Genomic DNA, 24,058 nt, shown 5'->3' with positions numbered 1-24,058 from the left:
AAAACGTTTTATCCCTCCATTGACAGTCGAATATGACAGTCAATCAATAAAATTATGATTCTAAAATTAAAATAGTAGCCTATCGTTTGAAGTTTGAAAAAAGTCACTTTGAAAAACTGTTTATTACAAAATGTCGATAATGCTGTCTATCAGCACACCTTTTTTACGTCTATATTCTCACCTCAGACAATAACCTATTCGCATAATTTTCAAATAGGCCTATCTGCAAATTCTTCTAAACAAAGCCAGTCAAACTTCACAATGGCTATGCAGCCTATATATAAAACACTTCAGTACTTAGTTCATGAAGTATTTTTTTATTCTAGTGTATGAACTCACTTTTGTTATACAAAATGAGGTTCAGGCTATATGCCATTTACTGAGCCCTTTATCTGCCTGTTGTTTTGTTAAATTGTATAGTGTTTGTTGTATGTAGGGAATGAGGTGGCTGAGCGGTGAGGGAATCGGGCTAGTAATCCGAAGGTTGCCAGTTCGATTCCCGGTCATGCCAACTGACGTTGTGTCCTTGGGCAAGGCACTTCACCCTACTTGCCTCGGGGGAATGTCCCTGTACTTACTGTAAGTCGCTCTGGATAAGAGCGTCTGCTAAATGACTAAATGTAATGTAAATGTAATGTATGTCTTGTCTGCCATGGATTGTTTATTTACAAAGTGTTAGAGGACGTTTTATAAATGTCAAATGCTGAAATAAAAACAAACGTTTTTCCATTGTCTGTTTTCAACTGTTTCCTTAATAACTGTATATTGTGGTAAGTATTTTCAATATAGGCTTTCCATTTGCAGTGTTTTTATGATCCGAAATTGTTCCGACCAGGGATGGGCAATTAGGTCCTCTACAACTCTTTCACCGTAATTCAGACTCATCATTGTGCATTACGGTAAAAGGCCATTATAAAATCATTCAAGTCATTGAAAAAGTAGCCTAGTTTTGACAGCAGGAAAGTCAACGGTTATTGACTTATAAGGAATGTGTATGTGTGTGTGTATGAGTTTCAGCGTGCGGTAGGCCCTATTCCGTTTGCCAAACAAGACTAATAGAACGTTTCTGTAGGCCCTACTATAACCTAGGGATAGGCCTTCTGCAGTAAACGCAGGCTAAAGACAGATAGCGGATACCATGGCCTATAGGGACACAGTGTTTTTGTTTAGGGGCCTATGTTTCACCACCAAGGTAGCCTACACAGGTAATGTTTTGCGGGAATTCAAAGACTATAAATAATTAAATCGACTGCATATTAAATCACCCGGCCTACCTAAAATAAAAGCACAACATTCAACCAGACGAAGCAGTTACGCTTCTTTAGAGTGGCGCTCAAACGCACAAGTCTGGTATAGAGGTCATTGCAGGAATAAACTTAGATTTTCACAGTTACCCCAGTGAAATTCTTATCCTAACAACATAACTACAAATTATATTAAATGGTTTTCACAAACTCAACATTTTACTTGCCTGATGTTTGCGTGACAGTGAATTTTTATTTATTTATTTAGGCCTATTTATTGAAATTTTCAACCTATTGATTGGGATTGTGGGTTCAGACCACTGATGTATATGAGCTGGTGATTATTTATTTTACAATAGCCTACTAGGGTAAAGCTGTGAGTTTATGTTTAATAAGTTATTATATATTAACTATGAAGCGAAGTAGCCTATCCTAAAGTTGTGTGTCACACACCACGTCGGCAGTTTAAGGATAACTCTGTCAGTGTGCCTGCTTACATTTTCCAACCACAGAAGGTGAACTTTCACCTCGACCTCCTAAAAAGACCTCTTATTTTCGCTCTGTAGCCGCTGACCATTTTACCTCAAGCTACTTGCTATCCATACATGTATCTCTCCATCCTGGCTTTGGCGGCGCAGATCGATAGGGCAGCATCTGCTCCGGGAAGGCAGCGGTCCCACACCGCACACGGAATTTTTTCAAACGCTAGAATTGCTCATCTCTGAAAATTAAACTGACAGTTAGATATGATTAGTATGCCAAGTATCAACTAGATCTTCTCTCAACTCCCAAATCTCCCTATCCCTGATTTACACGGTCACACACACCGAGCGGCCTACAGTAGGCTAAGTGCTGTGTTAAATGAAAAGCTAAAGCTGAATTTTCTATAGGTTGAGTATCTTATTTAAAAAGGTCGCTTTTAAACGAATGACCTCATTGATATTGTTTTGGGACTTAAGACTGAAGTGCGCAATCTCATGTCAATAGGCCTATTCAACCGTGGGTGGAGTGCTGATTAAGAGGTTACCTAAATGAATTACGAGCATGTTACCTACTTGACAATACCTAAGGGTGGAACTTAACCTAGGCTATATTTCGGTGACATCTGTACAATTTGAGGGGAAACATTTACTGTTTTTCTTAGATATTTTATGTATGGCATTTAATCTCCTCGCAAAAATATGTAGGCCTATGTTAAATGTAGCCTATAGATTTTTTACAGTAGCTAAATAAACCAGTGCTGTGAAACTCATAATTGAATAATAGCCTACACTTTTTGTTATGGCTCATAAAATAAAAACTGTTACAAAATATCCTATAGCGTTCCTTAATACATGTCAGACAATCATAATCACTATATTAATGATAAAATAAAATATACATATCAAATTTAATAATAGACGTTGCAAGAGGCATAATGAATGTATGCCTTTATTGCAGTAGGCTACAGATGATAAAATGTAGGCTATGGGCAATTGTTATAGTATTTGAGGGCACTTTCAGGTGAACAATATGACATCAGTTTTGCAGCATTACACACACCCACATTTGTAGTGGGTAATCAGGTGAGGCAAATGTTAAAATTCAGCTGTGGCCAGGACTCGCATGCTCACATAATTCATAAGCTCTGCATGCTATTAGATAAAAAGGCTTAACTTTGGGGTTGTGAGAAAGGGGTTGTCTTCACCTCGTTGGTCAAACCCAACCCCCTCCCTAGAGACGTTCGCCGAAGCGAAAGGGTTAATTGGAGTTGGAATTTCATTGCACATCTGTCAGATTTTAAGCCTGTGACGTACTGAAAGGAGCGAGTGGGAGAGGGGGGAGGAAGAGAAGAGAAAGAGTTCGTGGTGAAATCGATGAAGTGGCAGGCTGAGGGAAGAGGTGGAGGAAAATCTCACGAGATAATGAAAGAAAAGGATAGCTGCTAGGTAAAGAAGAGCACGGCTAAAGCTATACGTTTCACTGTAGAAATAAGACTAAAGGACAAGAAAGGACGTTTAGCTCATCGCCAATTGTTTGGCTTTTCCTTGAATAAGCGTCTCTTTATACATTACCAATCGTATGATACTGCGCGGAGAGGTTGGCTGACCGGAGACAAGCGACACAATCGGAGAGATGTGGACCGACAACAACCTCGAATGCGCTCAGATAAGGGTTTAAAAAGGTGAGAATGCTACAATTAAAACACCACTTTATCGTTAAATGTTATGATTGTAACTGTTGAAACGTAATGTTCGCATATTTCGAAGAGCATCTTTCGTTGCCTGTTTTACGTTGAGAGGCATGCAAGCCTGACGTGTGTTTGTCTTAAGCATCGCATGCGCGCAAGTCCTTTATTCTGAACTTTGCATGAGACAAACATGTAACCGTAGATACACTCTCACAATTTATGACTATAGCATTCATCACGATGGATGTTTTGTTTGTGCTCTTGGAGCAATTGCCCCTCTCTTTTGGAATAGAGTGATCAATATGATAATTATGATTTGTAATGAAATATTACAACTTTGCAATCTGGTTATTCTTTCAATGGCGAGTATAGACCAATACAAATGCATAAACCTGTTATGTTGTCTCCTGTAGGCACAAAAACAACGATTATATCGAGGACCTCAATTGGGCACCAAAGAGGGGGAAGCAAGTGTGTTGTTGCACAAAGATAATGTGATTGTTGATGTTACTTAATCTTCTACTCACTCAATGTCTTGGAGTTTGAAGGAGCTTTGACACTAAAGTTTATCAGATAAATAATTAAGACGCACCATAAGCAAGGAAATCAATTTTTTCTGAAATCAATAAATCCATAGTCGTGCATGAAAGGGGAAAGACCATCCAGACAATAACTGTGAAAAGAACAAATAAGAACAAAAAAAGATAATCTTATTCAATTGAAAATGGATGGAAGTCTAGGGGAGATGTCCATCCACAGCCACTCTGAGCTTGCACATAGCCAAGATGGCAGGGCTATACTGCATTCAAGGGACCTTTCAGCAGCGTTCCCCAGGCCCTCCCTCGGGGGCCCTTCCATGTCCCTGGAGCCCGAGCACCGACCTCCAGGCTTCGACCACTCCATGTCTGCGCTGGGCTATGGAGGCGACGCTCCGTCTAGCTGTGGCAGCACGTACACCACCCTTACTCCCCTGCAGCCCTTCGATGACAAATTTCACCATCACCACCACCATCATCCCTGCCTTCCGGTCAGCAACGTCATTGGGAGCTTTACTCTTATGCGCGAGGACAGAGGCCTTGGCGGCAACTTCTACAACCCCTATGGCAAGGATCTGGCAATGGCACAAAGCCTCTCCCCACCTTCCACAGGCTCTGGCTTGGCTACTCCAATGCACAGCTATGGCAGCTTGGGAAACAGCCCCAATGGCAACCCTGGCCAGATGCTTCCAAGCAGCTATGAGGTCCATGGTGGAAACATCTTCTGCCGGACGGCGGACTTTGGTCGGGACATGTCCCCGCCAGGGCTTGGAAACGACTCTTCACTTGGCCATCAGCTAAACAAGATGGAGTCCCAGCAGCATGCACCCAACCACCACCCTCACATCTACAGCCAGCACTACCAGCACCCCCACCCCAGTCAGCAGTCTTCCAAGGCAGGGGAGCACCCCTACTCCTCCGCCTCGTCCTCCTCCTTGTCTTCGCCCTGTGAGGGCATGCTGCCCAGCTCCCAGGGAGGTGGAGGTGCAGCTGGAGAGGAGATCAACACCAGGGATGTGGCCCAGAGGATCATCACTGAGCTGAAGAGGTACAGCATCCCTCAGGCCATCTTTGCAGAAAGGGTGCTCTGTAGGTCACAGGGTACTCTGTCTGACCTCTTGAGAAACCCAAAGCCCTGGGGCAAGCTCAAGTCTGGCCGTGAGACTTTCAAGAGGATGTCCCGCTGGCTCCAGGAACCAGAGTTTCAAAGGATGGCCTCTCTGAGACTGGAGGGTAAGATCTATCTCTTTCTTCAGCAGGCACACACAAACAAACAACCAAATCAAAACACACACTTCATTTCTCACACCACATTTTTCTCCATAAAATCCACTATTTCTTAAACAATATCTTTCTCAGGGTAGAGCCTCAGAGACATTAAGTATATCATATGCTGAGGTAAAAGATAAACTCATACTGGGTCACCATTTTAAGATTCAAGTAAATAAGCATTGTTTATTGAATGTGTATATAATGTCCAAAACTTACAGTAAAAGAAGGATTTGTTCCACACATTCTATACACATGGTTTTTGCACACAGGGGTTGCTTTGTGTGATTTTCAATTTTATACACAATTTCCATTTATGGGTTGGCCTAGCAGTGCCAGATCCATTACTATGCCTTCAAAAAATCATGGACACTTGGCCTTCCATTAAGTGAACCATAAAGCAAATATCATGGAATTACACAGACAGCAGTAAGGGATTTAATAATTGAAACAATCACATACGATGGGCAGAGAGGACATTGTAAGTAGATGTTACATTTCTGCAAGGATTTCTGCAATATCTACTTGATGCTTGACTGAAGTTTAAAGTTGGCAAGATAGTTGACACAAATTAGGTCTGAGCCTTTGGCAGGCAATAGGTAAATCATTCCTAATTTAAGATCTTCATTGTAGCAGTCACTGTAAAATTACAATTATTTTGATGTTGAAAGATCCCTCGTGTTATCGTTTATACTCACACATTAAGCTCGAGACCCACATATATTGTTTATCTGGAGAAAATAGTCAATGCAGCTTCGAGGCAGCTTTATGATGGGAAAAAGAGACCTTCTTAAAAGGCAATGGCTAATCTGTTGGTTGATATTTGATATTCATGGGGGATACGCATTGAAGACAAGATAGCACAGTGTACAGTGCTATGTTACAGTGTTGTCATTCCATAGGGACTGAGAATCCATTTGATACATGCAGCTGAAGAGGTCTGTCCTAGAAAGAGATCCAAATGAACACAGTAATATGAGATGAGCAGAGGGGAGTGTGTGCCTGTGTCGGCTAGTGTTCTGTTCACTGCAGGGGTCTGTGAGCTGTGCGTGTGTGTAGGCAAGCACAGCTAATCACAGTTTTTCACTATCTGTCAGCAACCCAACTGATTAAGCCCAAAAGCACAATAGGGTTTATAAGTAATGATTGTGCACTCTTGCAATCCGCTCACAATTATTGATCTTTGATTGTTTGGCTCTCTGAGCACATGTGTACATCCTCCATTTGACAAAATGTTATACTGTGTCTAGTTTGCTAGTGATTAGTGTTGTTAGAGTTCGGAGAGATTGTTTTATTCAACAGCTTATGTTGTTTATGCTGTTTATTTAATGAGTCTAATAACTCGACACCAAATGGACTCCATAAAAAAGGAGGATACACACGTTTGCTGTCAGGTGGAGTCAGGTGGCTGAGCGGTGAGGGAGTCGGACTAGTAATCTGAAGGTTGCCGGTTCGATTCCCGGTCATGCCAACTGACGTTGTGTCCTTGGGCAAGGCACTTCACACTACTTGCCTCGGGGGAATGTCCCTGTACTTACTGTAAGTCGCTCTGGATAAGAGCGTCTGCTAAATGACTAAATGTAAATGTCTAATCTTGATTTAGGGTGAGGCGTTAATGCATTCAATTTAAAGTATATATGGGATGCTAGTTTCAGTAGCATTCTACGGTTTTTATTATAGCAAAATTTTTGGATGGCCTTTGTCTTTATTTTTATAGGCTAAAAGTTTAATGTTTGGATTATCTAACAGTTTGACATTTTTGGAATGCTGTTGGTTTATGTATGAGTAGACACAAATATATATTTGTCACACTGCTAAAAATTAAAGGAGCGAAAATGGAGAATGTATTGAAAGTGCGCTAACCTCCCCACCACCACCTCCCCCCCCACACACACTCAGTCTAACTTGCATATTTAGTTCCTGGCAAAGCCACAATTTGGACAGCTCTGCACTTTTCTACATAACCTACTTTCCGAGGGGGTTGTTTTTTTCCCCTGGCCAACCCCCTTTTGTTTAATTACAAGCCTCTATTGATTTCCATGGGAAAGCACAGCACGCCTTGCCCACACACACCTCGACCGCATCGGCAAATCGAGACAGGAATTAGAATGCACAGTGCTGTGTGCTCCATAGTCTGAAGATAACTCAAGTGTTCTTTGCTTCACGCCTCAAGTTTTAAGATGATCCACCTAATGCAGCACTCCCTTAAATACATACAAGGTCCTTCAGCAAGGTCCTTCAGTGCAAGTCAGGATTGGTATTTTTGATGTTTTGGCTCTGCGATTGTTACGCGAAACTTTTAAGATAAATGGTGGGCCCGATTATGGAATTCCATCGTCATTTCTATTACCAGAGGCATGATGAGGCGCTTATATGGAGCAGGTTATGTCTAATGCTTATCTGCAGCATCATTCTGGTTCGTGTGTACGGTACTGCACTCTGTACAAGATGAATCTCCAAGCCAACCGCTGCCTGTTAATCAGGCGATCTGACAGTAGTCGGAGACTGTGCAAGAGAAAGACCACACAGTGGGGCCTTACCACTTTAAGTTGAGAGGAGTTAGGGAATATAACTTTAAAGAGGATACCTGAAGCCCTTGACTAAAGGTCTAAATGAATAGTAAAGGTCAATGTGGTTTATGCCTTGGCTTCAGTGACTGCACCATCCCCCAGTGATGAATGCCATAAAGCCTTAGCCACCACCATGTACAGTTGCATTAGATTTTTGTAGCTCAAATGTTACGTTCCGGAACACATCTGCATTTTAAAAATTGTAAACAGGAAAATTGCTCTTTCGCAACCTTGGTCCAAAACAAACAATGTGGTTTTTATCTGGCTGTTCCAGCTACCCGTTCTGGTGATAAAGGGGTTAACCAGCCTCTGTGGGTCGAGGAGTCTGAGCTGCACAGATTTAATCAATAATTTCTATCAGCCCCTGGCCCAAGAAATCAGCAGGGGGTGGGCTGGGGCTGGAGCTGGAGGGGGGGAGACAGGAGGGGGTCGACTAGGAGGGGGGTGGAGGTTCAGGCGCCGGGGGGTAGGGAAAGGGCTTTCGATCACGTTTCAGCAACACGAGACAGGGGCATACATCATGATTAGGGGCTGTTCCCACGATCATACGAAGCCTATGGGGGAATATTTATGTCTCGAGGAGTAGCCCCACTGCCAGGGATTTATAGCATGGTAATTGCAAGCCTTTTACACATGATTACAGCATAAGGAAGCATTTACTTAATGGTTGGCGTTATGATCGCCGTTAAGGGAGAAAGGAGAGGACGGGATGGAGGGGGAGAGGAAAAGAGAGGAGTAGGACACCCTGACTCCTCGCACAACCCATAAATCCAGGGTACAAGCAAGCTATCCACCACTATCATTTCCTTTCTTTCATTACTTTTTGAAGCTGGAGTGTATGCTCCATAGCTGCCATCTTCTGGAATATGTAACGTCCGTGAAAAATGTAGCCATTGGATTTTCTTTTACATTTGAGTTTTTTGTAATATTGACATGTTTCTGACATTTCTGCCCTAAAGTATTTTAATGTGACGTGGTTCGATAACTCTCAGAAATGCTAATTACCTGTAGATGCCTAGAAGAACAGGCCTTCAAATCTCAAGTTGATGAGAGAAGAGTGCTTCAGGGAGTCAAGTGTTTCCTTTGGATAATGATTTGGAGCAAATGCACACTGTGAATTACAGCAAGGGTATAATAATTGTTGTGCATACGGATTAATTTGATATCCTATTCACATTATAGGGACTCTGTAGTTTCATAACAAGATCTAATGTTATTTTATGATGGCACTGGTACAGTATGCAGCAGTATGGTTTTAGACATGACAGTTATGCTTTTACATTATGTGTTTAGGATCGACTTTGGCTTACACATTAAGCATAAGTATTGTTCCGTATTCTATGTTTTGCTATAAGCAGACATGAGCCAATCAATTAAATGTCTGCTTACTCTTAGAAAAACATTTCTCACCATCAGCAAAAAAACAACAACTGCACACTGCTGATTGAGATGTCTTAAAAGTGTACATTTAGGTAATTACAAGAGTCGCCCAAATATGTCTTAGTACACTTACTACAGCATCATTATTTCATAATGATGCTGTAGAAGGCTACAATATTTGTGTTCATCAGTGTGACACTACTATGATTTTTCCCTCTCCAGACCTTTAGCTGAGTAGAGCAGAACACATCAGTCTATATGCTAGCTGGAAATTGGCACACACATACTGCAAAATAGACCTGGGTAAATAGAGGTGCTATCAGCTCAGTAGATAGCTCAATAACTCGACACCAAATGGACTCCATAAAAAAGGAGGATACACACGTTTGTTGTTAGAAATGGGTTTGACAAGGCCTAAGTTACAGTGTAGCTGGACATGCTGTGATGTTCCAGTGGATTCAGCCACATAGTTGCTCGCAACCTTGTCAATAGTTGAGATGTGTATGACCATAAAGAATTCAAAGGAATTGAGGACATTGACAAACATCCACTTAAAAAAATATATTTCATTGTTTTATCTGGTTGATGCTTTCTTATTTCATTTCTGTCTTTTTCTTTTGGGCTGAAAGGTTTGATAAATTAGCTTTGTCTAGTTGTTTAATTAATCCAAGTACAGCTTAACCTACTTGCATTTAATCAGGTGTGACAGGCTGAATGTCTTGATTCCTCTACTGTGCAGGGGAACATGTTGCTGATTCATCACTTTTAACTAATCAGAGTTGCCTAGTTAGACTGTTTTCTTTCAACAGATCCTTTTTTTTTCTCTCCATTAATCCATTTATCCTAGTTAGCCTGCTGGCCTGTTTTAGTTAACAGTCCCCACACACATTCACTCCCCTAACCCATCCACTATTTGTTTGCCTATAGCTTGCAAACGGAAGGAACAGGAGCAGAGTAAACTGGAGCGCAACCAGGGGCCGAAGCGCACCAGACTGGTGTTCACTGACCTGCAGCGGCGTACACTCATGGCCATCTTCAGGGAGAACCACCGGCCCGCCAAAGACCTGCAGGTTACCATCTCCCAGCAGCTTGGCCTGGAGCTCTCCACCGTCAGCAACTTCTTCATGAACGCCCGGCGCCGCAACATCAACAAGTGGGCGGACGAGGGCCGCCCCTCCTCCACCGGCTCCTCAGGCTCCAGCATGTCCTCCTCTGCCGTGTCCTGCAGCACAGCCTGATGGGATATGGGCGGTGTGGCATGGAGCCGTCGGGAGAATAGGGGCGCATAGACTGGTCTAGGCAGAGATCAGGCGTAATAATGTACTCCTCATTTTCAGAGGGAGTGATAGCGTTAGCTAGTGTATGTTTCGAAGACGACAAAGCATTTCAAACCAAAGTGATCACCACTGGGAATGAAAGAGGTGATAGAAATGATTGTGTAAGAGGAGATGCTAATTTGTATAGTCAAGGGTGCAAAGTTCCTTTTAGTTTGAAGTTGGCCATGGTAAACACCCCTGACTTCAAAATAGACACCATTTCATCACATTATTTTGATGAAGATATTGAAAAGGAGGCAGATTCTTACCCTGATGTGCCCCTGGGGTGTAAATCATCAGGATGCACCCGTGAATCTGGAAGCCTTTTTGTCCCTCATATTTAGGCATTGTTTACTTTCCTCCATGTTCATGCCCTGTTTTTCTCTGAAGAATCAAAAGACGTAGGTGACAGAGAATAACACAGGTGTATCAATTGCATAGCTCCATCAGGCTAATAATTTCTGAAGAACAGAGTGCTGAGAACTCCACCTAACAAGGTTCACAGGATTTCTAGTCCCAAGGAGATGATCCAAGTTCTAGGTGTGGAGTATCAGGAATGTAATTTACTCTACACGATTTTCAGTTTTCAATCATTTCCAAGACAACAGGATCACCTAGAATATCTCATGTGTCTCATTGATGGTTTCAACTTGAATTAATCAGAGTTTTCAAGGCAGGAAACCAAAGTGTATTTTACTGGAATTTCCACGTCTGTCAACAAGGGCAGGATGCGAAGGATGCCATATCAGAGACTTATTGGTGCAACCTTCTAGCTTTAAGACATTGACTGACCTTCCAATCAAAAGCGTCGTAGCCATTTTGACTCAACATGTCAATCTTTTGAATACAATGAACATAAAGGAGAGGTACTCATGATACAATGTAGAAGAATAATGTTGTAGTATGTTTTCCACTCATGTTTCAAAACACTCAACTAAACACACCTTTGCTCCATTGCAAATCTTTTTTTACAGAAGTCTAGAAAATGGAGGAATGTGATTCTTTCAGCCCTTTTGTACAGATTTCAAGCACATCACTCTATTTATAGAAACATTTTGGAAGTGCGGGTTGTTGTTCCAGTCCTGCTATGTACAAGGTAATTATTTTCCACAAAGAGATGGTTTTAACATGTCTCCATATAGTCAGTTTAGTTGGAGCGATATGTTTAAAATGCAATTGCTGAACTGATCAATGTATTTATTACTGCATTTAAGTATTTATTGTTTTTTTCCTCTCTATTTATTTAGTTATTTATTTATGCTATCTATATACTGTAAGTATTTATTTAACAATGCTTTGTATGTCTGTGTGAAACTGAAGATTTTTTTCTGATGGGCACTTTTAGAAACAGGATCCCATCGTAATACCAAAGATTAAGATTGTCCTCCCTGAATGTACGGCCTAACTACTTCCCTCCCCTGTAGTCTCAGTGATGTTACGTATCTCTCTCTATCTTGAAGGCCTGGCCTTTGTTTTTGTAGAATTATGGGGATTCCTTTAATCTTGTCAAATGTCTCTGCGATAAACTCTTTTGCTAAGGCCAAGCTTGTTTGAATGTTGTGGTAATAATAATAATAATAATAATGTGACATCCCATAGGTCTCACAGGTTGCTTGTAAAGTTGTGTTTAAACACTGTTCAGCAAAGTGTGCAGTGTTGCACTTAGTCTGAAGGCTCTAAAGTGCGAATCTTCTGAGACCACATGCAAACGTGTATTGTGCAGCTGCCGGGGGATTGCATGGAAGTAGTGATTCCCCTGGCTGCAGTGCAGACACAAGCGTTTATGTCCCACTCTGTGTGCTGTCGCTATCCTCCATACTCATCCCTTCTGCCAGTTCTCAGTTCCACAACCTGCCAGAGTTCTCTAAGGTTCTCACTGATGCGGCGGGGCTAACTCGGCAATTTTCACCCAGCCTGTCTTGTAACCTTTGGAGGGGCATGTTGCTGGGTCTCTCTTCACAGCATGCACTTGAAAGACAGGCGGTCATGAAAGAGGCCATCGACTTTTTCACAGACATCAAAGGGGGGCTTTTTTTACACCATCCGTCTCCTCTCTAGGTATTGGGTCTAGAGGTCTGCTCTCGGCCAGACCTGTGGGCTTTAGGGGGCATTCAAAGGGGGCGGGGAGATCAGAGGGGTGGCTGAATCATCTAGAACGTGAGGCGATGTTCAGGGAATAGGGTGGGGGGGGGGTTGAATTAAAGTTTAATGAGCAACAATTGTAAGCATGCTTTGAGCAAAGGAGTGGAGGCGGGAGGTTTGGTGCAGAAAGAAAATACCTAACCAGGTTTTCCACCTTGTCACTGTTGTTTTAAGAGAAGGAGACACCTTTCATTTGTTTTCTTGTATGTCTAAATGAGTCTGGCAAAAAAATGGGGACAGGCCGAAGGCTTTGTCTGTAATCTTCTGCTGTGTGTCAACTCAAGGAGATCTGCCTTTTCTACAAGGAGAGAGTAGACTTTACTGTTGCAGATTTCAGCCACAAACTAGACTGTGGTGCCCCTTAGTGGTTTGTAAGGAAACATCACCCTAGAACTAGATCTACGTGTAATTTTGTGTGGCTTACTTTATGGGAGTTAATACTTGTTAAATTATTTGAATTAAAACACGATACAAAGATGTTTAAAACAAAAACTAATAAGAAATCCATCTTGTATTGATATCCATTTAATTACCATTACTAGTGCAGCCCAGTATTTATGTAACTCCGGGTTCGCATTTTGAAGTGGAACTTAACTGACACAAGGTGATTTGTTCAGAGTCTTTTTGACATAGTAACCCTAATGCTCCTTTCACCCCCCCCCTCCCCCAACTCATACCCCCCGTGTACATGAAGACTTACCCATCTACCTCAACTGTGTGAGCTGTTGTGTGGCCAAGCTGTTCCTTAACCAAAGATCCCATCCTGTCAGGGTGTCTGTCTGTCGCTCTATTTATCTATCTGCCCATCTGTCTCGTCATGCCTTTTCCAAACCAAGTGTGCTGGAATCAATCTGTTATAGGGTACAAACCAAACCCTGTCCAGCCAAAGCTCAGTCCAGTATGCTAGAATGTCATATTTATACATGTTCTGTATATAATAAAATCATTTTCAAGACCAAAAAAAGGAGGTGACAATCCAAGCAAGGAGGATCTTGCTGTAATCAATGTTGCCTATTCCATGTTTTCCATCTAAAATCATGTGGTTTACTGTAACAGTTCACAAAATCCCAAAGTACTAAACTGAAATGCTCATTCGGATACAAAAAAGGTCAGAGGAGACAAAAGCTATTTTTCCACATTTGTAAACCATTCTCCCCTTCTCCAAGATGTTTAGTGTAGTTGAAATACTGTTTGATCCCACTGTTGTAAGTAGGAATAAATGAATCAATACAAAAGCTTTAATGAGGACAAGTTGAGGGGAATATTATAGTTGACTTAGTCTGAGTTTCCTCAACTTCGCCCACCAAACTATAGTGCCATTCTTGTTCATGTGTTAGACTTACTAATGAATGTGGCTAACCAACCAAAGGCTTAAAAAAAACACAACACTTTAAACGTCAATCATGGTGGGACATTTTGTATCAATAACTAAAGAGAATCCCTTTGAATACCTCATGTGAAATTGTTTGTTGTGATGTTGCACTAAAAAATAAAAATGACTCATTTGTAACCCAATGGTGTAAAGGGGTCTGCTGGCTTTATTTAAAATGAATGGAAACACAGAGTATGGAGTATGGATGTGGTGTGTGATGGACTGTGGTTCAGGGAGCAGAACTAACCCTTTTCAACCCTATCTCCTTGACCAGAAAAACAAGAAACAAAAAAAGTATTGTTGGCTTATGGCCAGCTTCTATATTATATTATTTGGTTTATACAGAACTGATCAGGCTGCTCCCTGAGCAGACTTAGTCTTTTTGTTATATAATCTGTGTTGATGGGGTGAAACAGCACCATCAACAAATCCTGATTTGTGTAAAATAACTTGTTTCCGCCCCAAATTTTTATTTCACTTTCTCAAACTTCTTTGACAGATTGTAGGCAACATGTAAATATAGGAAAATAATTGGCACCTTGCAGTAATATAATGGGGGTTGATTTAAAAAGTTCTTGTTTACTGTAACATATCTGGAGTATTTTAAAGTAGAGTACAGCAATCTGTACACTCATACAAACAAAAATTGCATGATTTTTATCAGGAAATGCATGTAACTAAAATATCAAAATCAAGTACAAAAGTTTGATTGTTTGCACCGCTTAAGTAGTTGTGTACATCCTTAGTATTACTGGTCATCCAACATACATGAATGACTTGACCTGTCCAAAGAAGTGCAGATAGTGAAAACAGGACTAGATAAGAAAGGCTACTGGATACATGAAAAATTACCAAAAGATAACTTAAATCGACACTTCCAGTTCAGGTTTCCCAGTAATGCAACTTGATGCATTGCTGATGTCAGGAGTTACATGATGGGGTAGCAGCCGTACAGAGCAATGCCACACTGGTTGTTTCTGTTACGAGACATCCGGATGTACCCATTTTCTCCAAATCTTGTTCCCCAGCTACAATAGGCAGATGGAGACATTTGTAAGTTCCTAACAACAGTGATTGACCATAAACCTCAGCATACAACTTTAAAAAGTTAATTCAGACTTTGAAAATCTTTTTCTTTCACTTCCCTTTTATGCTTTGTAAACAGATAGGAATCAGATGGATTCCATTTATTTTCTGTCTAATATTTTATTGAAAAATACCCACTGTTTATCCCTGATTAATCAGATACATTAATTAATTAAATGAACTAGGTAAAATGTCCATACCTGTTCTTCACAAGCCAGTAGTCCTGTCCATCTAGTGTGCCATACCCCACAACAAGGACAGCATGGTTAATCTTCTGTGTGCAGGTTAGGTCATTGTAAACTCCTGAACAGAAACAAGAGTTGACAGTTACAGCTAGGTCTCATGTTGAATCACATTCAAATTACGTCCAATGGGAATACTGTAAGAACTCTATGACAGTACAGGAAGTCAACCATACCACTGCGCCAGAGGATAAAACTGGGTCGAGTAGCATCAATGGCGACAGAGATTGGTCCAATCATAGCCACAGCCTGCTTTAAGGTTGTTTCATCTCCCTCTGGCAAGAAACTGTATCTGGTGCAGTTGGCAGAGCGGTAGGAGGGGTTGTAGTGGCAAGTTCCTTGCTAAAAGATGTGGCAAAAACTCAACATTGTTAGTTACCAAACCACAATGACATGAAACCGCCAACAAGAATCAGACACAGAGTAATGAGCTTTTTCTTGTTGCACTTAGTTTTTGGTAAGTCACTTCCATCTCTAGTGTGAATAGAATCATCAACACTCACAACTCCTTGGTATGGGTAAGACGTGTCTGAGTCAATGCCTTTGTTGTCAATGACGTACTGGAAAGCCTTGCTCATGAAGCCTCCATTGCAGCCCTTGTTGCCATATTTGGAGGAGCAGTCCACCAGGTTCTGGGGGCTGAGGTCCACCAGTTTCCCTGTGGTCCTCATTAGCTGACCCTCCAGGGCCCCCACAGAGCTGAAGGCCCAGCAGGATCCACACGAACCCTTCAGTACAGAGGATTTTTAAAAATGTATTTAAAAAAAATCTCAAATGAAAACATCGTTCATAATGGGGGGCTTAATGTACACTTAAACATAAAACTTATTTGCAGTGTGTTAAAAAAGTATGGATTATGTAAGTACATTTCACAAGTAAGTACAGGTTAATATAAGTCTGTAATAACAACATATAATTAAACCCCGAAATGAAGGAATGCGTGTCAGTACTTGCCCTGTTGCCCTTGACCAGAGCAAACGGGAAATATGCAGTACCAAACTTGCTCAACAGCATTCACAAGTCATTACTTCCTCAATCAAAAGGAACCAAGTCAAAAACGCATGACATGGAAAAGGTCCCTTAAAAAAAGGAACTGAAATCTGACAAGAGCCATCTTTTTCAGATATGATCCCCAGACTGCTTATTAGAATGACTGTATTAGTATAATCATGGCAATTGTGTAATCCTGGAAAGAACAAAGTAATTTAGGTCCCACCATTAAACCATGTGCGAAAATAAGCCTGACAGTGCATTCATACCTGGTTTTTGACTTGTGTGACATAGCCTTTCTGTCTCCAGTCCACTGTGTCAGGCACAGGGGTGCCTGATGAGGCCACAAATGCAGAGGGCTCCCTCTTGAGGTCGGCAGGGACTTTCAAAGAGGCAAAAGACTGAAGAATTTCCTCTTCAGTCTAAGGACACGTGACAGGACAAAGAAATAATCAGGGTAAACAAAGTGTATATTTACAATGGGGTGTGTGGAGAATGCAGGGGGAGGGCAGTGCCGTGCAGTGTAGAGTCTGAATAATTATAAACATGGTATTTTGCTGGTTCCTGTAATGTCAGCAATGCAGTGAAGAAAACTGAAAGACAACAATAATGTTTAATGTAACTGGCCCCTCTAACAGTTGCCCCAGCTGGGCCACCTCCCAGTTGAAATGGCCTAAAACCTCCCCTGGTTCAGACATTTCTCTTCCCTATAAAATGGTTATTGTAGGTGTTAGTGAAGAGTGTTGCAGTCTGTCAGCACTCTGTATGGTTAAAAAAAAGTTTGATCCATTGTCTCTTCATTCAGCTTAAAACCAGTTTTGCAAAATGCCTGAGGAAAAAATATTAAATGAGAACAAGCAATGTGACAATGGGGCAAGAATACATTTTGCAAGACACTCACCTGACTTTTAACATTGCATTGTAACATTGCATTGTAACACAACAGGTTTTCAAGTTTTCGATTCAATATACAGTTTGTGAAGTCATTAAAAATAATTATTTCCCATAAACTTAACCAAGTCAAGTTCAATATGAATAATGAGTGGGTATTCCAATGTATTACACCCACAGCCAACACTTTATGAATAAGCAAGGGGTACACTAAGACACAACTATAATGACAACAGCCAATCAGATAGCAGGGTCTTAACCCAGCCTTCGGCATGGTCAGCATTGGCTCACCATGTCTCCCATATGGTTCATGCCGAGGTCATAGGTGTGCATTCCCATAGATGCCTCCAGGTTGTGTAGGCTGATCAGCTGAAGATTTCTCTCCCAGACCTCCCTTCTGCCTAACTCTTCAACCTGTCCACATAGGTCACACACAAGTGTTAAAAACATATATACACATGATATTAACATGTTATTTGACAATACCTCAAGGACACATGGATGGATCTGTCTGTGTCCAAAAGTTGTTGGCTGTGTGGATGTCATTGTGGTTTTGAACAAGAGCATGAACTAGGCCTACTAAACACGTTTTGAGACCAAACAAACCAAACTTAACCATATACATCGTCAAAAGTCCTACCAACCTCAGTCTTGTAGTTCTTTCCATGTTGCTTTTTCCACATCTGCCAGTGTAAATCCAGTTTGGCATCCAAGGCCGCTGCCACACCACACATCGCAACTAGCAGAAGGCTCCCCAACATTGTGTCTGTATACATCTGAGGCAAAGAAGTTCATTTGAGTATCATTTGATTATAAAACCAACAATCTGCAATGCATTGTGGTTCCTAAACCTACCTTTGGACTGGAAATTATGACTTGACATTTAAACAATGTCCACAGAGAGGAAGTGGTTTAGTGCTATAGGTATTGTAGCAACCTCGCTGGAGCAAACTATATAGATTACTGTAAGTAGGCTATAGGCGTAGTTTACCCTTCAACCACTTACCTGTTTTAAGGTAGACCTGAAAACATTTACACGAAGCCTATCCCTCCAATATCGGTGCGATCTAGCGTCTTATTATCAATTTAAATAGAGGGCAGGCAAATGACTCAAAGAAATGTTTTAGAAGTATGTTGGTCCGACAACACACATATCATAGGCTACTCATATTTAGACATATCATAGGCTACTCTTATTTAGATGATCATCTAAATATGAGTAGCCTATGATATGTGTGTTGCTGAATAAAGACTCGAGTCTTTATTCAGACCAACTCAAGTGAATGAAACATTGCATTGTAGCTTTAAAAAGCGAAAGTAAAACCACTTCCCTATTAGGCTACAGTGCTTTTAATGAATTAGTACATTAAAAGTCGCCAGTAATAATACAAACATACATTTATATCCCATAAACCAGTTTTGGCTCACCTTTTCTATCAGTTGAAGTGCTTGTCTTGAGAGATTGTAGGTCTGCTTTTGAACTCCTTTTCCTGCTGGAAACTTAACCGTGAATGTCACATGGTGTATATCTTCCTCATAATGACATCAGTTTATTTAAATAAGCTAACTGAACGCTGACTTCACAAAAAAGGATATTTGTCATATTACTTATTGAGTAGAGTAAGGGTGCAGAGAATTTCTGATAACTGTTTTGCTTCACTTTGTTGAGTATATGAAAGGGTTAGGGTAAGTTGAGTACATAAAATATTTAATTAAATGTATTATCTACATGTCTTCAAACAGAAGACATTAAAGAACAGACTCATAATTATAAGAGGGGAATACTATTCTAGACCACTCAACAGAATCTAGACAGACTCTTCTGCTGCCCCTTATGCTTCTTGTGAATGAATGGATTAATGTGTTTGCGTTTTACATTGCACAAATACAATAAAATTCACCCTTTAAAATGAAAATTTTATTGTAATTTTTTAGATAACATTTATATTCAATAATTCAAATTTGGTGAAAAATTCAGAAAAAAAATACAAATATCAACACCATCAAGATGCTAACAATTACCCACACAATCCCGCTACACTAACATGAATTTGAGACAAAATTCCCATTGCACAGCAATGGTATCTGATATACTGAACACAACCTATGTAAAGAGCTGTGTTTGCTAGGCTACACATACCTTATCACAATCATAGTTGTACCACCATTGAACAAGTCTGTCTGAATTCAAAATCATTAATGAGATAGTGTTTTTAAAGTGCTTGCATAAGAACTGTCACATAACCTTAGACAATTATACTACAATCCAAGTTAGGCACTTCTGACCAAGACGTATTGAAACCCTTAACCTTTTATAAGACACAATATATCAACTTTTATCAAGTTTCACATGATTTCACCCTCAATGATTTGTCAAGAACCTTAATAGGCTTTATAAACGGTTTACAATGGTTCATAAAGCTACACCAAATTTAGAGTGTGATGAATGTGTTGTTCCAGGACTTTTGTTTAACTCTTCATGCACTTCATGCCCTGAGCAACACAGTGGATCACATGATAGGGTAACTGGCAAGGTTGGCGATGCCACAGAGATTGCCACGGTTTCGTGCCATGAGGATGTACCCTTTGTTGCCCCAGCTCTCACTCCAGCTGTTAAAAGAGAAAGATCAAGACAAAGGAAACAAGAAAGAAAAATAATAAACTGTTAATGCTGTTTCAAAAATAAGTTATGAATAAAAGTTCATTCTTCGTTGATTCTTTTAATTTTGTACACATTCTTTCACATAACTACATGACTAAACATATTCAGGTCAACCTCAGTTGGTATGGTCTTTGAGCTTGTAAAAGTTCTGTAAAAAACAGTTGTGGCCATCTGATGCTATCCTACTCTTCTCACCTGTTCTTGACAATCCAGTATTTCTTGCCCTTTGGGGTGACCCCATAGCCGACCGCAAGCACGGCATGATTGATGTCCTCCTTGTTACAGTTGCGGTCATAGTACACACCTAAGTACAGTATGACAGCGAAAAAGAAGAAAAGGGATGTAAAACCACTGATACGTGATAAATGTGATCCAAATTAAGCTAGCATCAACTAAATGAATAGGACAATGACACGGCAATGTTCAAATCCTTTTTTCTTGACTCCACATAATGTTTCACTTCTTTATTAGTACAATGTAATGCCCATCTTCTTCTTTTAGCACTTCAAGGCTGAACAAACAACCCAAATTGTGTATGCGTAAATAACCTTTCTGGTAGAACTGGAAAGTGGAGAGGGTGGCATCAATGCCCACAGACACGGGGCCTACTTTAGCCACAGCTACAGTCAGTGCTCTCTCATTTCCCTCTGGGATATCCTTGTACCCGCGGCATGAGGCAGTCATGCCTGACATGTTGTAAGCACATGTCTCGTCCTAAGAAATAAAATATACGAAAGTCAACATTCTGACGCACTTGAATCACGAGACATAGAGCAGAGCACACCACAGTTGTCACTTCCCATAACTGACAACCCTGCCCCTTCTGTACCTGGCCAATGTATGGGTAGGCAGCCTCTGAGTCGATGCCTTGGTTATCCCTGACGTAGTTGAACGCGTTGGTCATGTAGCCTCCCCCGCAGCCGTCGTTTTCAGTGACACAGTCCACCAGGTTCTGGGGGCTGAGGTCCACCAGTTTCCCTGTGGTCTTCATCAGCTGACCCTCCAGGGCCCCCACAGAGCTGAAGGCCCAGCAGGATCCACACGAACCCTGGAGGACAGAAAGAGTCCAGTGATTGTATTTTTATATTGTATATTATGGCCATTTTATATTTCATATTCTTATTCTAAAATGTACATATTTAGGATTAGTGAGACTTTACATTTATTCATTTAGCAGACGCTCTTATCCAGAGCGACTTACAGTTAGTACAGGGACATTCCCCCCGAGGCAAGTAGGGTGAAGTGCCTTGCCCAAGGACACAACGTCATTTGGCACAGCCGGGAACTGAACTGGCAACCTTCAGATTACTATCCCGCTTCCCTAACCGCTCAGCCACCTGACTCCAAGGACTTTGTACCTTTAGTATAGGTAGACCACTTATTTAAGTTAAGATTCCTATATGATGAGTGTATACACCTTCCTGCCAAAGTAAATTCCTTGTCTGTGCAAACTTTCATGGCGATTAAAACCCATTCTGATTCTGATTCTGATCAGTCAAGAGGTGTGTTCTTACATCTGGCCACTAGAGGGCACCCTTTGACCATTTCTAATGGTCTGCTGACCCTTTAGGGAATGAGCATGTTTTCTCTCATTCGTCCCTAGCCCATGTTCCTGCAAAGGCTCTCCACCAGAGTGGATTCATGTTCTATTCAACACAGTCCCTTCCAGACTCTTTGTCAACCGACTAATCTAATGTGACCTTATGTTCATTATTTGCTATAAATATTTGACTAATTGGCATTTCTTGCCAGTAAGAACAAATTAACTCATATTTAACATGTGTTCTTAGTGTACCACAGGACTAATTACTCCTGTTTATGTAAACAACGCCTCACTGTCCAGTTAGTTCCGAATGAGTCATTACTTTTCATAATTAGCAACATCCTCTGGTTGCCATAACAATTTGCAGTAAATCTTGTTGCAAAAGGGCAGATTGTGAGTTTATTATAAATGCAATAATTGAATATCTTTACTGGAACAGGGGTGGTTTTCTAAACACAACACCAGAGGAATGTTTATGCACCTATGCTTCCTCCGAGAAATCCTGGAGAGGAACTCTGAGAACTCTGACCTGGTTTTTGACAGGGGTCACCATGCCTTTCCTGCGGTAGTCAATGGACTTGGGGAGCCTTTCCACAGTGTTGTCAGGAACAAAAGTGTTGCCTCGGTCCCGATTCAAAGGTACCTGGAGACCCATCATCTTCTCAGCCACCTCTTCAGATGTCTGGAGCGAAAGAAAGGATAAGGATATTATCAAACAAGCTTTTTATCGTGAAATGTGAATGATACATTTACACTGCAACAGGAAGTGTCAACTCACCATGTCTCCTAAGTTATTCATTCCCAGTTCATAGGAATGCATGCCAAGGGCAGCTTCCTGGTTGTGGGCCTCAATCATGCGCATATTCTTCTCCCAGATGGCTCTCCGGATCCCTTCCTCATCCTACCATGTGACACATAAACAGAACTTATCGGTTGGTCTTATATGAGTAGTATATGCCTGGCATAGTGATAGAGGGAATGAGCAGACATGGCTCAAGCTTAACGAAATGGCGGAGAGGTTAGGATTGAAGATTTGATTGAGGAGTTAGGAATAATGATTACATGCGGGGCTTAGCCATAAGAGAGTGCTTTCCTGTGTTCTGAAGAGCACTGAAGAATGTGCTGAGCTTAGATTAAACAACACAGAAAACACACACATCCTTCCTGCCTTCACCCAGCTGTACCTGGCTTCATCCTGTGACCTAATGCCCTCAAAGTGAGAAGGCAGTAGATAATACCACAAATGCTTCATTAAGTCCTTCTCACAGTCAAGTACAGTTCATTTCTGGTGGACTTTAATACCTATCTCAATCTGGGCGATAGCACTTCAATGCCTACATTCTGTGCTGAAGCAGACTTTCCACATTCAAAACAGTTTGTAATAAGTTTGTGCTGGAGGGTCGATAGTTAGGATAGATGGGCAGGCAGACAAACAGACAGAACTAGATAGTGAGATGGGTGGAGAGGCAGATACTGACCAGGCCATTGTACTCCTTGTTATGGGTGGTCTTCCAGTTCTCCCATTCAGTATCCAGGGATACCTCATCCATTGGATGGGCCAGGGTCGAACCCAAGAGCAGCAGCACGCAACCACACAGCAGCATTCTTAGAAAATAGGCCTGCAGTTTTGTTTTAGACACACAACTGTGAGCTGTTGTAAAATGTCAATGCCTGTGCTGTTTCGAATCAAACAGGTTCGAATCAAAAGATCGAGATTGAATTTCTACTAATTGAATTTCCAACTGAAAAAAAGTCCGTTGTAAAGTTTTCATAACATTTCCAGCATATGGGAAATCCCTTGTATTGTTGAAATCGAAACAAAATTTTGGCTACGCAAATACAAACTACATAGGCCTACAGTTTACGCCGACTGCAAATTCATAATGCGTATGACTCTTAAAGAATAGCTTGTCTATTAGCCTAACCATGACTAAAAGTTGACAAAATGTTTTTTAACAATCGTTTTTTTCTAGAAAATACTAAGAAGACTATATCGCATATCAGCTTCACAACAATTAATCGGCAAATTCTACTCTAACAAAAAGCTGAGCGAAAAATAAAGCTGTTCTCAAGAGATTATGTTTGCAATGGACCTACAAATATTTTCACTGAAAAAGGAGAGATGTAGCATTACCTTTGTATTTGGAGAGGAGTTGGGCAGTCTTCTGAGGACTTCTTTCTAAGCACTGAAGTAGGTCACTATGTGAGTTTTTTATATAGCTTGGAATTTGAGGAAGTACGACGGTAGCTCCAAGTTTAAGGGGGATTCGGCTACATCTGGATTCACTCAGCCCAAAAAAGGCGATCAAATGATGTCAGGTGTCACATTTCACGGGAAGCCTTCAAAGCCAATTTTTTTTCAGGAACTACATTTCCTCATTCTTTTACAGGCCTTTTCATATAGCTACTATGTCTACGCTAAGTATAATCACCAGGGCTCTTAAGTTCTATCAAAAGTTACAACTTTTATTACCATACCTGTCAACTTTTGATACCAAAAAACGGGGAAGGGGGGGGGGGGCAGGCATATGCCTGCACCTAGTCCATTCATTGTATATAGCGGGACAAGTTCATGTTAATTCTCAGCGTGAGAAATACAAGGTGTTGCGTGAGAGCGTGAGAAAGGGTTGAAATGCGATACTTGA

General features: G+C 41.1%; 3 protein-coding genes across 4 annotated transcripts; 1 reads left to right on the top strand and 2 right to left on the bottom strand.

Annotated features, from left to right (window-relative positions):
- The first annotated feature begins 3,115 nt into the window (after positions 1 to 3,115).
- On the top strand, positions 3,116 to 12,582 carry onecutl (one cut domain, family member, like). Its single transcript, XM_062466343.1, has 3 exons — positions 3,116 to 3,408; positions 3,828 to 5,183; positions 10,097 to 12,582. Exons 2-3 carry the CDS (start codon positions 4,139 to 4,141, stop codon positions 10,405 to 10,407), a joined length of 1,356 nt encoding a protein of 451 aa, XP_062322327.1. The 5' UTR covers positions 3,116 to 3,408; positions 3,828 to 4,138; the 3' UTR covers positions 10,408 to 12,582.
- Positions 12,583 to 14,142: 1,560 nt separating this feature from the next.
- On the bottom strand, positions 14,143 to 18,770 carry ctss2.1 (cathepsin S, ortholog2, tandem duplicate 1). The gene is made up of 8 exons (XM_062465486.1): positions 18,637 to 18,770; positions 17,853 to 17,984; positions 17,500 to 17,622; positions 16,587 to 16,739; positions 15,831 to 16,055; positions 15,504 to 15,669; positions 15,286 to 15,388; positions 14,143 to 15,027 (listed from the first exon to the last, which is right to left on the bottom strand). The coding sequence occupies exons 2-8, from the start codon at positions 17,982 to 17,984 to the stop codon at positions 14,928 to 14,930; spliced, it is 1,002 nt and encodes a 333-aa protein (XP_062321470.1). The 5' UTR covers positions 18,637 to 18,770; the 3' UTR covers positions 14,143 to 14,927.
- Positions 18,771 to 19,108: 338 nt separating this feature from the next.
- On the bottom strand, positions 19,109 to 23,720 carry ctsk (cathepsin K). Of its 2 annotated transcripts, none has more exons than XM_062465485.1 (8): positions 23,548 to 23,720; positions 22,892 to 23,057; positions 22,192 to 22,314; positions 21,943 to 22,095; positions 20,700 to 20,918; positions 20,419 to 20,584; positions 20,066 to 20,174; positions 19,109 to 19,818 (listed from the first exon to the last, which is right to left on the bottom strand). In XM_062465485.1, exons 2-8 carry the CDS (start codon positions 23,015 to 23,017, stop codon positions 19,719 to 19,721), a joined length of 996 nt encoding a protein of 331 aa, XP_062321469.1. In that variant the 5' UTR covers positions 23,018 to 23,057; positions 23,548 to 23,720; the 3' UTR covers positions 19,109 to 19,718. The 2 variants fall into 2 exon arrangements, with proteins under 2 accessions (XP_062321469.1, XP_062321468.1); XM_062465484.1 differs by having other exon boundaries at positions 22,892 to 23,032.
- Between the last annotated feature and the right edge of the window lie 338 nt (positions 23,721 to 24,058).

Source organism: Osmerus eperlanus, chromosome 7 (assembly GCF_963692335.1).
Source record: "Osmerus eperlanus chromosome 7, fOsmEpe2.1, whole genome shotgun sequence".
NCBI lineage: Eukaryota > Metazoa > Chordata > Actinopteri > Osmeriformes > Osmeridae > Osmerus > Osmerus eperlanus.
Note: the sequence above shows the minus strand (reverse complement) of the source record. Positions and strands in the feature narration are given on the sequence as shown.

Coding starts and splice junctions, on each gene's coding strand:
- onecutl (XM_062466343.1), top strand. CDS start 4,139: ATGGATGGAAGTCTAGGGGAGATGTCCATCCACAGCCACTCTGAGCTT. Junction 5,184..10,096: donor GGCCTCTCTGAGACTGGAGG/GTAAGATCTATC, acceptor GTTTGCCTATAG/CTTGCAAACGGAAGGAACAG.
- ctss2.1 (XM_062465486.1), bottom strand. CDS start 17,984: ATGTATACAGACACAATGTTGGGGAGCCTTCTGCTAGTTGCGATGTGT. Junction 16,740..17,499: donor TGAACCATATGGGAGACATG/GTGAGCCAATGC, acceptor ACGTGTCCTTAG/ACTGAAGAGGAAATTCTTCA. Junction 15,028..15,285: donor TACTGGCTTGTGAAGAACAG/GTATGGACATTT, acceptor TGCCTATTGTAG/CTGGGGAACAAGATTTGGAG.
- ctsk (XM_062465485.1), bottom strand. CDS start 23,017: ATGCTGCTGTGTGGTTGCGTGCTGCTGCTCTTGGGTTCGACCCTGGCC. Junction 20,919..21,942: donor TGACCCCTGTCAAAAACCAG/GTCAGAGTTCTC, acceptor TCTGTCCTCCAG/GGTTCGTGTGGATCCTGCTG. Junction 20,585..20,699: donor CCTACCCATACATTGGCCAG/GTACAGAAGGGG, acceptor TTTATTTCTTAG/GACGAGACATGTGCTTACAA.